This window comes from Elgaria multicarinata, chromosome 20 (genome assembly GCF_023053635.1).
Source record: "Elgaria multicarinata webbii isolate HBS135686 ecotype San Diego chromosome 20, rElgMul1.1.pri, whole genome shotgun sequence".
Taxonomy (NCBI): domain Eukaryota; kingdom Metazoa; phylum Chordata; class Lepidosauria; order Squamata; family Anguidae; genus Elgaria; species Elgaria multicarinata.
In genome coordinates this window covers 19,333,260-19,346,656 of record NC_086190.1, presented here as the reverse complement: position 1 = coordinate 19,346,656, position 13,397 = coordinate 19,333,260, and the positions used below count along the sequence as shown (strand labels likewise).

The 13,397-nt window shown below is 59.5% G+C and overlaps 1 protein-coding gene across 1 annotated transcript in view; it reads right to left on the bottom strand.

The window, feature by feature from the left end:
* Positions 1 to 13,397, bottom strand: part of HSPG2 (heparan sulfate proteoglycan 2) — a 76,941-nt gene that overhangs the window by 53,133 nt on the left and 10,411 nt on the right. The window contains exons 4-18 of the mRNA XM_063145351.1: positions 12,820 to 12,878; positions 11,875 to 12,035; positions 7,879 to 8,004; positions 7,607 to 7,735; positions 6,147 to 6,413; positions 5,870 to 5,989; positions 5,434 to 5,565; positions 4,413 to 4,557; positions 4,174 to 4,325; positions 3,865 to 4,011; positions 3,011 to 3,174; positions 2,307 to 2,486; positions 1,146 to 1,342; positions 535 to 682; positions 247 to 374 (exon numbers count right to left, since the gene is read on the bottom strand). Coding sequence (XP_063001421.1) covers positions 247 to 374; positions 535 to 682; positions 1,146 to 1,342; positions 2,307 to 2,486; positions 3,011 to 3,174; positions 3,865 to 4,011; positions 4,174 to 4,325; positions 4,413 to 4,557; positions 5,434 to 5,565; positions 5,870 to 5,989; positions 6,147 to 6,413; positions 7,607 to 7,735; positions 7,879 to 8,004; positions 11,875 to 12,035; positions 12,820 to 12,878 — 2,255 coding nt within the window. The remainder of the gene's footprint in view (positions 1 to 246; positions 375 to 534; positions 683 to 1,145; positions 1,343 to 2,306; positions 2,487 to 3,010; positions 3,175 to 3,864; positions 4,012 to 4,173; positions 4,326 to 4,412; positions 4,558 to 5,433; positions 5,566 to 5,869; positions 5,990 to 6,146; positions 6,414 to 7,606; positions 7,736 to 7,878; positions 8,005 to 11,874; positions 12,036 to 12,819; positions 12,879 to 13,397) is intronic.

The following is a 13,397-nucleotide window of genomic DNA, read 5'->3' as shown; positions in this document are numbered from 1 at the left end:
TGAAATCCAGGTGGCACGTGGGTGCGTGGCAGCTCCCCAGTAGCGTGCGGAGTGGCGCTGGTGCCGTGGGAGCCGCCCTTTGACGAATCCAGCCTCACTCGGCTCCCTTGCTGGCTTGCAGCCTTAGTGTGCAGGGCCGTGGGGTGACGCGCCGTCCCTCCCTCCCGCGAAGCGGCCACGTGGCTCGATCCATGCCCCACGCGCATGTCCAGCTGCCCCCCCCGTGAAGCCCTGCTGCTCGCTCACCTCCGGGGGGCTTCCGTGTACGGGCAGGGGCAGGGGCGGCAGGCGGTGGGGGTGCCCTTGGTGGCGTCCCCGAAGAACCCGGGTTTGCATTTGTCGCACTGCGGCCCTTCCGTGTCGTGCTGGCAGTTCTAGGGGGAAGGAGAGGTGCCCAAAGGACGGGCGAGGGAGGGCTGGTTGTTTCCCCGAAAGAGCCTCCAAGGGAGAGGCGGCAGAACCCCCGGACCCCCAAGTCCCCAGGCCCCACACGGTAGCCCCCCTCCGCCGCCCACCCTGGCTCGCACGCCTTACCAGGCAGTGGCCGGAGAACGGGTCACAGGAGCTGGAGTGTCCGTTGCAGTTGCAGCCGGAGCACGAGCCCAGGTAGGGGCCGCCGGGCAGGCGCTTGAAATGAGCGTCGCACCGTTCGCACGACAGGCCGGAGTAACCGACGGGGCACCTGCGGAGGAGGGACAGGGCGGAGCTGCAAAGGGCTGGGACCGGTGGAGTGAGATCCCGGAATAACGCTGCTTATCTCTGCCCCTGAGGGGGTTCGGGCAGGAGGCGCTAAAGAAGGGACTGCTGCCGCCCACACACTTCACTCCGCTTCAGTGCTGCTCAATTAAGCCTAGTGTTTTGTTTTCAAGAATGGCCGACGAACGGTTCGTGACGCAGCCGGGCAAACTCAGGCCGAGTCTCTCGGAGGTTTCTCTTCTGCTCGGGGCTCGGATGGAGGTGAGAAGGGGGAAGAAGGCGTTGGACCGACTGACAGCAGGAGCATGGGCTTAGATCGATCTTCCCCAAGCTGGGAATGATGGGCCTTGCAATCTCATACACCTGGGGGACACCCGCTTAGGAAAGTGTGGCTCTGATCGCCGGGATTGGCACATCCACCCCCCACCATGACCCCCCTGCACCGGCACCTGCATTCTTCCACGCCACGTGCCGGACCCAGCTCGGTGACCTCCGTGGTGGTGGTGTCCATGACCACGTCGCTCAGCCCCACGCTGGCCATCCGGTTGTCGTAGACCGTCTGGATCATGACAGCTTCCAGGTTCTGCAGGGCAAACAGCAACTCCTCGCGGCTCACGGGAGCCCCGGACTCCTTCTCCCAGTTCTCCTGCAGGCGCAGCATGGATGGAGAGTGGGCATAGACACACCGGGGGGGGGAGGCGCCAAAGACCCCCCACCCCCGGACTCTAGGAAGCGCCAGAGCAAGGCGTGGACAGACACCCTGAGCTGTGCCCTATCCCGGTTCCTTAGCCGTGGCCCACAGCAGGCCAGGGACCTTTCCCCCCTATCCATACGATTTGAACCACCAGGGACTAGCTGCTTGGTGGGAACCGTCCCCATACATGCCCCCAGTTACATTTTTCTTAGGGAAGGTCAGTGCCTGGGCCTCACGTCCCCTCCGAAGTACTAACGGGTCATCTTATCGGAAAATCAGAAAGGACCGTCTGTCTTGATCATCCCAGATGGATGTGTGTGTTTGTGTGTGTGCATGTTTGGCTTCCTTATGTGATACGCAGCTTGGCTCACTCATCTGAGTTGCCTGTAAGCTCTTCTGAGAGCCTGTATGGTGTATTGGCTGCAGCACGGATGAGGCTAGTTCTTCTAGCCCAACTCAATTTGGGAAAAGCCATCGGGGGCTTCATTCCACCGGTGGGTGGGACCGAAGGCAACAGAGGATGGAATAAAAATACCAGGCCTACTTCATCTTAAAGCTCAATCTGCCTTAGGGGAGGCATTTCAACTGTTGGAGAATGACAGGCCCCAAACCTGGGAAACCATCCAATGATTGTGCTCAGGGGAAGGGCTCACCTGGAGTTCCCCAGAAGGCCAAACTCAGGGGTCTGGATTTGGCCTCTGGGTCTGAGATTCTGCATCCCTGCTTAAGACTCAGGGTCCGTCGCAGAGAGGAACAGGCCTGTTTGCCTGAGGCCCGCATGACACAGCCGGTTCTCCAGGGCTCCCGTCCCCCACCCCCATGGAAGAGGCTTCAGCATAAGCAGCCCCTGGAAGAAGACGCACACGCAAACACACACACACACACCCTGCCTCTCCAGCCATCTGGCTGCACTCACCTCGCTGAAATGGACCTGGCGCTGGTTCACCACCGACGGCTGTGTGGGCACCTGGGCCCGGTAGAGGAGTTTCTGCCCGTTGCCCACAAGGACGACGTTGGGCTTCTGCACGGGCTCTGACTGGCCCCGGCCCAGGCCGTAGCGCACCTTGAAGCGGAGGTAGCCGCCGTAGGAATCCACCTGCAAGCAAAGCACGGGTCAGATCTGCCCGCTCACCTACGGTTTGCGCCGTTTGGAGGTCGGCAAACGGGGAGGAGGGAGGCGTCCGCTTCGTCATCCGGGTTGAAGCCGGGCTGGGAATGGTACTCTTCCCCCGTCCCCCATTTTCAAAGGGCCGGATAGATATAAAAACATGTTTGTATTCTTTCAGGTTTATGACATGTTTTTGTCCATGTTAATCACCAGTAACTTTGCGATACGTTTCTTAGACGTTTGCTAAACGTCCATTATAGGACTGTTGGCTAGGATGAATTGCGTTGAGGCTCGTGGTCTATGCTCGTGGTCTATTTTGGGCGCTCCACTTCAGGAGCGTGGGTCTTCAACTTCAGGAGCTGGGTCTTCCCCCTTTCTTGTCAGTCTCTCTGTGAGGGCTCCTCTCTTGTTTCGCTTCTTGGAAGGCAGCCTGGGGGAAAAGGGCCCAGGGGGAGACCAGGACCCGATCCTGTTCCCAGCTCCCTGTCGGTTCCGGCAACGCCGCTCCTCACCTTGTTCCCCAGGAACTGCGCAGGGAGCGTCCAGAACGAGTCGTGGGCCAGGAAGCGGCGGGAGAGGTCCACCAGCTGGAACTCCTGCAGGCCGGGCTCGATCTGGAGCTGCGTGGAGGAGAGCGGGGGCGTCCCGGGCTGGGAGGGCGCCGTCACGTTGACACCTGTGCAGGGAAGGGGGAGCGGGGGGAAGGGGGAACGGGGGGAAGGGGGAGCAATAATAATGGTGTCTATTATTATACAGGCCGGGGGGGGAGGTTTGCCACGGATCAGCCAGGGAGGTGCTTGGACCACGCCGAGAGGCTCCTTCTGGCCGCTTCACGCTGCCCCCCCCCCCCAGCCTGGACCTCCGATGGCGTGGAGGGCCCGGATCCCGGGATCAGGCAGCCCAGGAGAGGCGACTCTCTGCCGGAGACCTCGAAGATGCTTCTGCTGCTCATCACAGACAAGCCTTCCCCAACCTGGTCCCCTCTCGATGCGTTGGACTGCAATTCCCACCATCCCCAGGCAGCGTAGCTGGAGGGCCCACCAGGTTGGGGAAGGGTCAGGGTATGGGCAGCAAGCCCATCCCCAGGGGTTTTGGGACTTCAGCTCCCAGAAGTCCTTGCCAGCAGGGCTGGGGCTCAGGGACGCTGGGAGTCAGACTCCAGAACAGCCGGGCAGGGGGGGAAATCTCCTTTCTGGATGAGAGGGGCCACGGGATGGACTCAGCCCCACGTGTCCCCGTGTACCTACAGACGTTTCTTGGCTCAAAAGCTCTCCGTGGCTGCCCTGAGCTGCCTCCCGCCCCAAATTCTGACTTGCCCCAGGCTTTGGTCACTGAACCCTCCCCCCTCCCCATCCCGCCCCGTTACCTTTGAAGTCGTCGGGCGCGTTGAAACGCAGGCGGATCTGGTGCCGGTGGCGGCTGGTTTCGCGGCAGGTTTTGGTGATGCCGAAGCAGAAGCAGGGCAGGCACCGGGCGGTGGCCTCCAGGTGGAACTGTCCTTCGGAGCAGGGCCCTGCGCGGAGGAGAGGGGAGGGGGTCGGAGGTCAAGGGGAGGCGACCCTCTTTGGGAAGGCGGATACAGACCAACCCACCCAGGATGCCAGCAGAGGGACTGACTGATGAGCCACGGAGTCCCTGAACATAAACGCACGACCCGCCCCTTCCTCCATCTCACCTCGGCCAGGTGTGAGGCTCAAGACACCGTCGGGGATGCCGAAAACCATCCCCCGGGCATTGATGGCCTCGCAGGTGTAGGCCCCCTGGTCAGCCTCCTTCACGTCCTTGATGATCAGCGTCCCCCGGCCCTTCTCGCTGGTGATGGACACCCTGTGGGGCAGAGGGGGAGGGTCAGCGTCCCAAATCCCCAGGGCAGCTGGGGGGGAGAGGCATGGCCCACCTGGACCGGCGGCTTACCTGGGGCTGCTGGGTATGTGCCCCCAATTGAGCCTCCAGGTGATCATGGGTGTGGGAACGCCGACGGCCACGCAGGTGAAACGCACGGTGGTTCCGGGGGCGACGTGGATGGACTCCTCCGGAGGGGTGATCACCTGGGGGGGGACTGGGGCAGAGGGAAGGGGGGAAAGGGGGGCACAGATGGTCACTTCCTCCCTGCCTGACGCACAGACCAAGTGCAGAAGGCAAAACTGAACTGCAGCAGGCTGGAGGGAACAACTCCTTCCCACTCAGCGCACCGTAAGACTACGGGAAATTGTTGCCGCGTGACGCCGCGTCCGCCTGTGCTTCGACAAGAGCGCACAGCGCAGCTGCGTTTTTTGGGAGGCTTCGTTCTGTCCTAGAGGTGAAGGGGGGGGGGGTTCATGGGCTTTGCATCTGAATACAAATCAACCTAAATTGCACTTCCCAAATTAAGATGCAAACTGGAACGCAAATACCCTTCGGGTTTTTTCACACTTCCCCAAATCTGGTTCTCGGCTCAAAAAGTGCGCACAAAACAGCTTACGTTAGATGAAACGAGTCTAAGAACCTTTGTACACTTTTCTGCGAGTGGCTGCGTCCTTGCATGGATTTTAGGAATGTGGGAAGGTACCACCTACCGAGTCACACTGGCCTTCCTCCATCTAGCCCAGTATTGTCAACACGGACCGGCAGCAGCGGCTTTCCAGGGTTTCAGGCAGGATTGTTTCCCCCCCAGGCCTACCTGGAGATGCTGCCGGGGGGCGAACCGGGGACCTTCTGCATGCAAAACAGGGGCTTCCACCACCCAGCCACGGACACTTGTCCATCCGCGAGAAACGTGTACCAAAACGTGTCTAAACGTTCGTGCCGGCTGGTGCAAACGGATGTGGAAACAGGACGGATGAACTGGGGATTTCTCGAGGCGGGAAGAGACGGCTCTCGCCCACCTCGACTTCTGCCCCCTGCTCCCCACACTGGCTTTCCACGGCCACAGACCCCCCACGCCCGCCTCACTCACGGCATCCGATCTCGTCCGAGCGATCCGCGCAGTCGGTCTCCTCATCGCACTGGTAGCTGGCCGGGATGCAGGTGCGGGTGGAGAGGCAGACGAACTGGTCCGGGCCACAGGTGTCCCCGGGGCCTTTCGTGGCTGCAGGGAGAGGAGGGCCATGAGCCACAGAGGGCCTGAGGCAACCGACGCCCCTCACTCGGCCTACGGAGCGGTGTCCTCCCCTCTGCCATTTCTCCCTCGTCACCGGGCTCAAAAGTCCTTCCAGCCCGAGGGCCGCGCTCCATTCCGGAGAAGCTCTCGGGGGCCGCATCCCAGGGGGTGGGCGGGGCCAAAGGGGCGGGGCCAAGAACGCCAAGGCAAGCAGGCGGGCTGACAAGCCAGCTGCCCGGCCTTCCTGCCTGCCGTCCCTTCCTCCTGCCCTTCCGGCGCTCCGAACGCTTACGGCAATTGAACTCGTCGGAGCCGTCCGTACAATCGTTGTCCCCGTCGCATCGCCAGAGCTTGAGGGCGCAGTGCCCGTTCCGGCACTTGAACTCGTTGGGTTCGCAGGGGAAAGGGGTGCCTGTCCGGGAGAGCGGAAGAGAGTTCACCCCCGGGCTCCTTCCTCAGGGGCTCAAGGAAGGGCAATTCCAGCCAAGAAGAGGAACATGGCCAGTTTCCGGCCGTCTTCCCGGCCGGCGCTGCTGCGCAGCTGCGCTGCGGCCGCACGGAAGACTCACCGCAATTCAGCTCGTCGCTGCCGTCCCGGCAGTCCCTCTCGCCATCGCACAGGTAGTCCCGGGGGATGCATTGCTTGTTGGAGCAGACGGCCTCGTCCTTCCGGCAGGGGCGCAGCTCCGGCGACAGCGAGGGCTTCGGGGTGACGAGCCGAGAAGCCGAAGTGACCGGTGTCCGGCGGGTGGTCAGCAGGGACGTGGTGGCAGGGATCCGGGTGGTGACGGGCCGGTGGGGGGCGCCGGGCACCCTCGGAGGGATCACGGTGGGTTCTGAGAGCAAAGAAGGAGCAGAGGAGGTTAGAGGCAGGTGGGCGGTCAGACACCAGGCAGGTGGAGTCCCGAGGCCCTAAAAGGCGCCACCTGGGGTGTGGCCCTGGTCAGCCCAAACATCCCGCCAGCTGACCCCCAAGGGCCCATCCTGGCCCACCAGTCACTATTAAAGCCCAGCGTCAGGGTTCCCGCAGCAGCCTGAGCAGTTCGGAGCCGGGCCAGCGCTGAGCTGCTCCTGCCGCCCCGCCTCTCCTCTCATTCCCAGAGTGCTGCCTCGGATCTCGACCCCAGCGCCTTTTCGGATGCCCCTTCTCTCCGCCCCCTTTCCGTTCCTTGTTTGCAGCCGGAGCGCCCAGGCGAGAGGCAGCTCAGGGCCAGAAAAAGGGCTGTGATGTGGACAGAGGTCAGCACTGGAGACGGGGGTCCGGAGCCCCACTCAATTACAAAGCCCCCTCGGTGACCTTGGGCCAGTCACTCACTCTCTCTCTCTCTTTTTCTCTCAGCCTAGCCTACCTCACAGGGCTGTTGTGAGGCTTAAAGGGGTGATCAGGTACTTTGCACCCAGGAGGGATGGAAAAGTTAAAGGGGGCGGCAACAGCTTCTATTTAGCAAAGGAACAGAACCTCAGGTCTGGGGTCCCAATCCGGATGCCTCTGGCTTCCCCAGAAGGCCGCGCCCCCGACCTCTGGGCCCAACGCATTCCCAATACCACCACAGAATGTTTATTTATTATTGCATTTCTATCCCGCCTTTTTTCCTCCAATGATCCAAGGCAGTGTACATAACCCTCCTCTCCATGTCATCCTCACAACAACAACCCTGTGAGGTGGGTTAGGCTGAGAGCCTGTGACTGGCCCAAAGTCACCCAGTGGGTTTCCGTGCCAAGTGGGGACTCGAACCCGGATCTCCCGACTCCCAGTCCGACACTTTAGCCACTACGCCACACTGGCTCCTGTCTTGGGTGATTCTCCACCCTATCCTAAAAGGTCTTGAAACGCCTCTCCTACGGCTGCGTTCCTGGCAGAATGAACTTCGAGTGAAAACAGGTTGGCATCTTTGGCTCCACTCCCTTTGCCCCGCCCACCCCGGAACGCGGCCCCCGAGAGCTTTCTCCGGAACAGAACGCGTCCCTCAGACTGACAGAGGTTCCCCACCCTGACTACGCCGGCCGCCCTCCTCCCGTAGTTCCTCACCGCAGCCGTCCTCGTCGGAGGCGTCCTCGCAGTCGGGGTGCCCATCGCAGCGGTAGACCAGGTGCACGCACTGCCCGCTGTCGCAGGAAAACTCTTTGTCGGCACACTCGTGAGGGTGGGGGGTCGGATCTTCAGCGGGGTAGGAAAGAAACGAGGTTGAACTCCAAAGTGTGGGGCGAGGGGGCGAGTGTTCAAGGAAGATGCTCACTGGCCAGGAATCCTCTGCTCCCCGCCGGCACCATCCCGCCCCCCGTTCACCCCCCAACACTCACCGCACTCCAGCTCATCCGACATATCCCTGCAGTCTGGCCGGCGGTCGCAGACAAACTCCCTGGGCACACACTCCCCGCTCGTGCAAGAGAACTCGTCAGCCGTGCAAGCGCGTATCTCTGGGGGCACTAAAAAGCAGAGCTCAGGATCAGGGACGCTGCGGTGCAAGCCTGGATGCGCATGCGCGCAGGGACAGCCTCCCTCCGCACCCGGACACGCTCCCCGCTATCGAGGGCGACAGACGACCCCAAACCTTCTGGAAGCACGCTCAGAAAGTGCGCCGGGCCACGGTTTGCAACCTACAGGTGACCTACTGGCCAGCAGGGTTTGCCGTTCCGTCTCTTCCTTCAAATAGTTCACAACATCAGACCTGACTTTATACCAAACCAGACTCTTAGCTCAGCGTCCTGCAACCGGATGTGTCGGGCGGTGAGCGTCAGAAACAGCCAGCCAGCCGTTACGGACCCACACGTTCTGAAAACCCACGGCACACTGGCTGGGGGAGTCTGGGAGTTGTCGTTGAAGACATTTGGAGGGCATGAGCTAGGCGGAAGGCCACTCAGACAGGAAAGAGGTTTGGTAGGCTTTGTTAGGGGCCGGGCACGCTCCAAAACCCCACAGCACACAGTTAGGGGCTACAAGCCCAAGCCAAGCACAGCAGCAGGCAAATCCTGCCCCACACTCCACCCCCACCCCCTAACCTCCCCAGAGGCGGCTCCCTTTCTGTTTCTTTTTAATGCTCAAGTCCTTGCAACAAAACGCAACAGGTTCTCTTTCAGCTCTGGCTCAGCACGGTGAGATCAGGGCAAAACCACAGTATGTGTCCCCAGAGAAAACAGTGCAGGGTCTTCACTGTGGCAGCACCCTGGCTGTGGAGCTCTTCTCCCACAGGAAGTTAGGCTTCCCCCTTCTTTCTCCGGGTTTTGGCAGGCGGTTTTATTTGGAAGCTCTTAGCTCTGTGCCCAAAGTCCTGACGCTCTTAGCTCCGCGCTCTCAATTTCAGCCGCGGGTGCTGCCTTTAAAGTTTTCGAAATCGCTTTTAAAGTTTTCGAATTGCTTTTGAAATTGTTTTTAATGGTTGTAAGGCTTTTGAACGGTCGGAAGTCTTTAACTGGAAGTCGCCTTATGGGCGTTATTAGGTCTGAAAGGCAGCATTAATTAAATGTCTAAGCGAACAAACTAAGTGCAGAACGGGAGGGGCTTTGCTTCCTGGAGAAAGCAAGGGGTCAGCAGGCAAAGTTCCTGGTCCCTCCAGGCGTTGGGAAGGACCCCAAGCGGACCCCCTTCCCCCCAGCTCTCTGGCGAGGGGCAGGAGGGGGGACGCCAGGGACGTCCCCTGGACCTGCCTGCCCTCAGCAAAGTTCTCCCCATAGCGTCTCCGCGTCCAGATGGCCCAGGACGCTGTCTCCGCTGGGTCTGAGCCAAGCCCACACGTCCGTTCAAAAGAGGCCAGTGCGGGGGACACCCTGGACTTTGGCCACAGAGGAAATCTCCTGCCAATGTTCTCCAGCTGCCCGGCCGAAAGACGCTCAGCTCAGCCCGAGCTCCCCCAGTCTGTGGGAGCGGGAAAAGTGTGCGACACTCCACACGGAGGCAGCGGCACACGGCAACCGCGGGCTCCGGCGTGCCCGGCTATGGCGAGAGACGCGCACCCTGGCCGAAAGCCTCAGAGGACGACCCGGAGCGGCATGCGTCGGAGAACACGGCTCACACGCACAGCACAAGCAGAGTGGTGCAAGGAGACCTGGAGGGGCTGTGTGCACGTCAGAAGGACGGGGGTCCTGGGACCGGCCTCGTGCGTAAGTGTGGAAAGGGGCTGGGGGCCTGGAGACGGTTTCCCCCCCTCTCTGGCTGGGACTCGGGAGGAGCCGTCCACCAAGAACAGCTTGGCAGGAGATACGGGCAAAGCGGAAGGAAGTGGTTCTTCACGCACAGCAGGGCTGATCTGTGGAACTCCCTGCTGCAGGATGTGGAGAGAGAGCCACGGGCTTAGATGGCTTTACGGATTCCTAATGGAGGAGACCTGCCAGCGGCTGCTAACCCTAATCACTCAATGGAACTTCCACCTCCAGGGGCAGTGTAGCTCTGATAACTTACCCGTTGCTGGGAGGAACAGAGGGAGAGGGCCATTGAAGGCCTGTCCTGCTTGTGGACCTCCTATCTAGCGAACGCGGGGAGAGGGAGGCTGGATTAGCTAACTGTGTGACAGCCGCTCCAGCGCTGCTCTTCTGAATCACCTATTAGCCGTGATGGCGAGGCATAAAGCCTCCCCGTGGAAAGGCACCCTACCTGCGAAGGTCAGAGGCCGGGGTCCAGCAACGGGGAAGGAGAGACCCGTTGCCTCTGGACCCCGGATCTCTTTCTGGAGAAGCGCTCGGCGGGTGAGTCCAGAGGCCAAAGCGGGCAGGTGCAAAAATGCCGCGCATTTTAACCTCCCGCCAGTCCCTAAGCCCGAAGAGAAGGAGGATTCCAACCTTTCGGAAGGGGAGGAACACCGCGCAAAAGGCGGGGAACCAATGAACCACTGGCGGTCAGGGGAGTGGGCATTTGGGGGACGCTGGAGGGACGGGTGGGGGACCCCGCAGAGCCTCCCCCTCGTCCGAGAGGAACCTGGCTGCCCACCAGGGGAAGGAGGCTGCCGCTGGGCTAGACGGACCCCGCCGTGGGCTCTCCTGACGTCCTGAACTGGGCGAGGGGAGGGCGGGGAACGCTGCGGCCTGCCTGAACCGCGGAGGGTCACTCCGAAGCCTCCTTGTTGTAAATCTGTAACATCAGGCCGTCCGGAGCCTGCAGATGGTGAAACCTGAGCCCTGGAGCAAGAATGAGCCCGGCTAGGACTCTTGTTTCTTCCGGCCTGGATTCCAGGGAGCTGCCCAGGGAACGGAGCCAAAGAGGCACCTGGTGTTGCATGCGTGCGTGTGTGTGTGCTTGTATGTGTGTGTGTGTGTGTGTGTGTGTGTGGCGGCAGCGGGGAGGGAGGATGCCCTGACAGTCAAGATTCACCACAGTGTCGAAAAGCGGCCTTGCGCTGAGACAGACCCCTGGTCAATCTAGCCCACTGGCCACACGGATCGGGACCTCGCTCCCCGAGGTCTCCGGCAGGATTCTTTCCAGCCCTACTGAACCCGGGACGTTCTGCATGCAAGGCGGGTTTTCTGCCGCTGAGTTACGGGCCGTTCCCTTAAAGTATAGTAAGATCCCAGTTCTCACGGTTCTAAAAAAAAGCAACAGTACCACTGTGGGCTCCTCTAGCTCAGCGTAGAATAGATTATTTCGACTAGAGCTCTCATAAATCCCTCAACATTGGCCATACTAGCTGGGGATGATGGGAACTGCAGCCCAAAACAGGGCCTACCCCTGGCCTACACTGAGTGGCATTAAAGGTTTCAGCCAGAGCTCTTTCCCAGGATCAAAGCTTTTTCATGTAAAAGGTGCATGCTGCCACTGAGCTACAGCCTCTCCCCTAAGAGCATAGCCAATCAGTGAAGGCATAACCTATCAGTGATCCTGCATCTTGCTACCTGGAGATGCCGGGGATTGAACCTGGGGCCTTCTGCATGCAAAGCAGGAGCTCTACCGAGCTACCGCCTCTCCCCTAAGAGCATAGCCAATCAGTGAAGGCATAACCTATCAGTGATCCTGCATCTTGCTATCTGGAGATGCCGGGGATTGAACCTGGGGCCGCCTGCGTGCAAGGCACGGCCTCTCACGCTGAGCTACGGCCTTTCTCTTTGGCCTGGAAGATGAGGTGTTTGGAAAGAGTTCTGTTCTCTCTCTCTCTGTCCACACAGCCAGCCTCCAGGTCCCTGTGCACTGCTCTGACTCTGTACTCACCTGGAGAAGCCACTGAAATGGGGGGTGGCGGGCTTTGGGCTGGAAGCAAATAGAGAGTTAGCAGCCGACCTGGGGGCAGACCCTACACCCCACAACGAACCGCCCCTCCAACACACACACGCAAAAGCACACGGGTTCGCTCCAGTCCAGCTCCGTTGGCTCACCTGCTCCCAATCGCCGGAACTGGAAGCCCCACGTGGAGGTGACGTAGGAGGCGATGGAGCCGCTCTCGATGACCGAGAAGAGCACCTCGCGGATCTGCCCTTCGTCCACGTTCCCCTCGGAGCCCACGTCCAGCTCCACAAAGATGTAGCCGTCAATCTCCCTGCAAAGTGGCGGAGGGGGGGGGGCAGAAATGGGGGTGAATGACACAGCTCATTCAGACAGAACCCCTCACTTATCTCCTCTACCGAAGGAGAGAAAATCCCTGCATGGAGAAAGAATACTCAGATACTGTCTGAATCCTAGAACCTGAGCTTTTTCCCTCCTCCTTTTTTTTTTTTTAAATAAAGCAAGTTTCTAGCCCTCATTGACTCCATGTGAAAATGCAGTCCTTCTAAACCAGGATGCGGGAACTCTTTCAGCTCGGAGGCTGAATTCCATTTCTGGGGAGGTCTCAAAGGCCGCCTTCAAGGCCTGGGCAATGGCAAAAGGGGCGGAGTCAAATCACCTGCATATTTTAGCTGAAACCAATTCCTGCTGGTGACGAAATGTTAGGAGAGACCTTTCAACTGCCTAGAATGGGAGGAAAACGACGCAGAAGCCGGGAAGCCAGTGAACCGTCGGTGGGCGCGGGAAAGGGCCCTGGGCCCGGGGAAACGGGCTAGCGATCTGGGGAAGCCCAGAGAGTCCGTTTGGGCCTGTGAGTCTCAGGATCTGAACCTCTCTTGTAAGGACTGGATGGGGAGGGGGGGTCTTGCCTGTCTCCACGTACCCTGCTTGCCCCCAAGAATATCAAACTTCCCCTCATCCCACCCCCAGCCTGACTTTCTGTCTGCAACAAAAGTCCCTAAAAGAAGAACGGGTTCAAATTCCCAGCCCCAGAATCCTGATAGGAAAAATTATTTATTTATAGCCAAATAGCCAAAGCTCTCAACACCCAAACTCACTTGATGAAGACCACACTGACCACCTGGTCGCCAGGGATTTTGTAGTATTCAGACTCCAGCTGGGGAGAGAAAAACGTATCAGACCGAGTCCTCTGGCAACCCTCCGTTGCCACCGGGCTAGGAAAAAAAAGGCTCGCTCCAGCAGCTTCCTGGCTATCAACGTCCACCTAATTCCAGAGTCAGACTTTCCTGGGAGCAAAGAGAGATTTTCTTGCAGTTCCTAAGCGAGAGATTCCTATTACCTCATTGTGATGGACAGCAGCCGCGGTTCATTATTTCCCTATTTAATTCTCAATCTACAATATCTCTAAATCACCTTCCTGCAAAGATTTTTTTTTAAAAAAAACAGACAAGGCGCTTTATGAAACTAATTGGTCGTTTCTTTAATTCTAAAACAGATTCATTTAAAACAGTGCCCAAATAGTACATCTGAAACTATAGAAAGCAGGGAGAAATCGCCACGTGTTTCCCAAACAACCAAAAGGATCAATGCATTTTCAAACCATCTATGACAGCCTTCCTCAACCTGGGGCGCTCCAGATGTGTTGGACTGCATCTCCCAGAATGCCCCAGCCAGC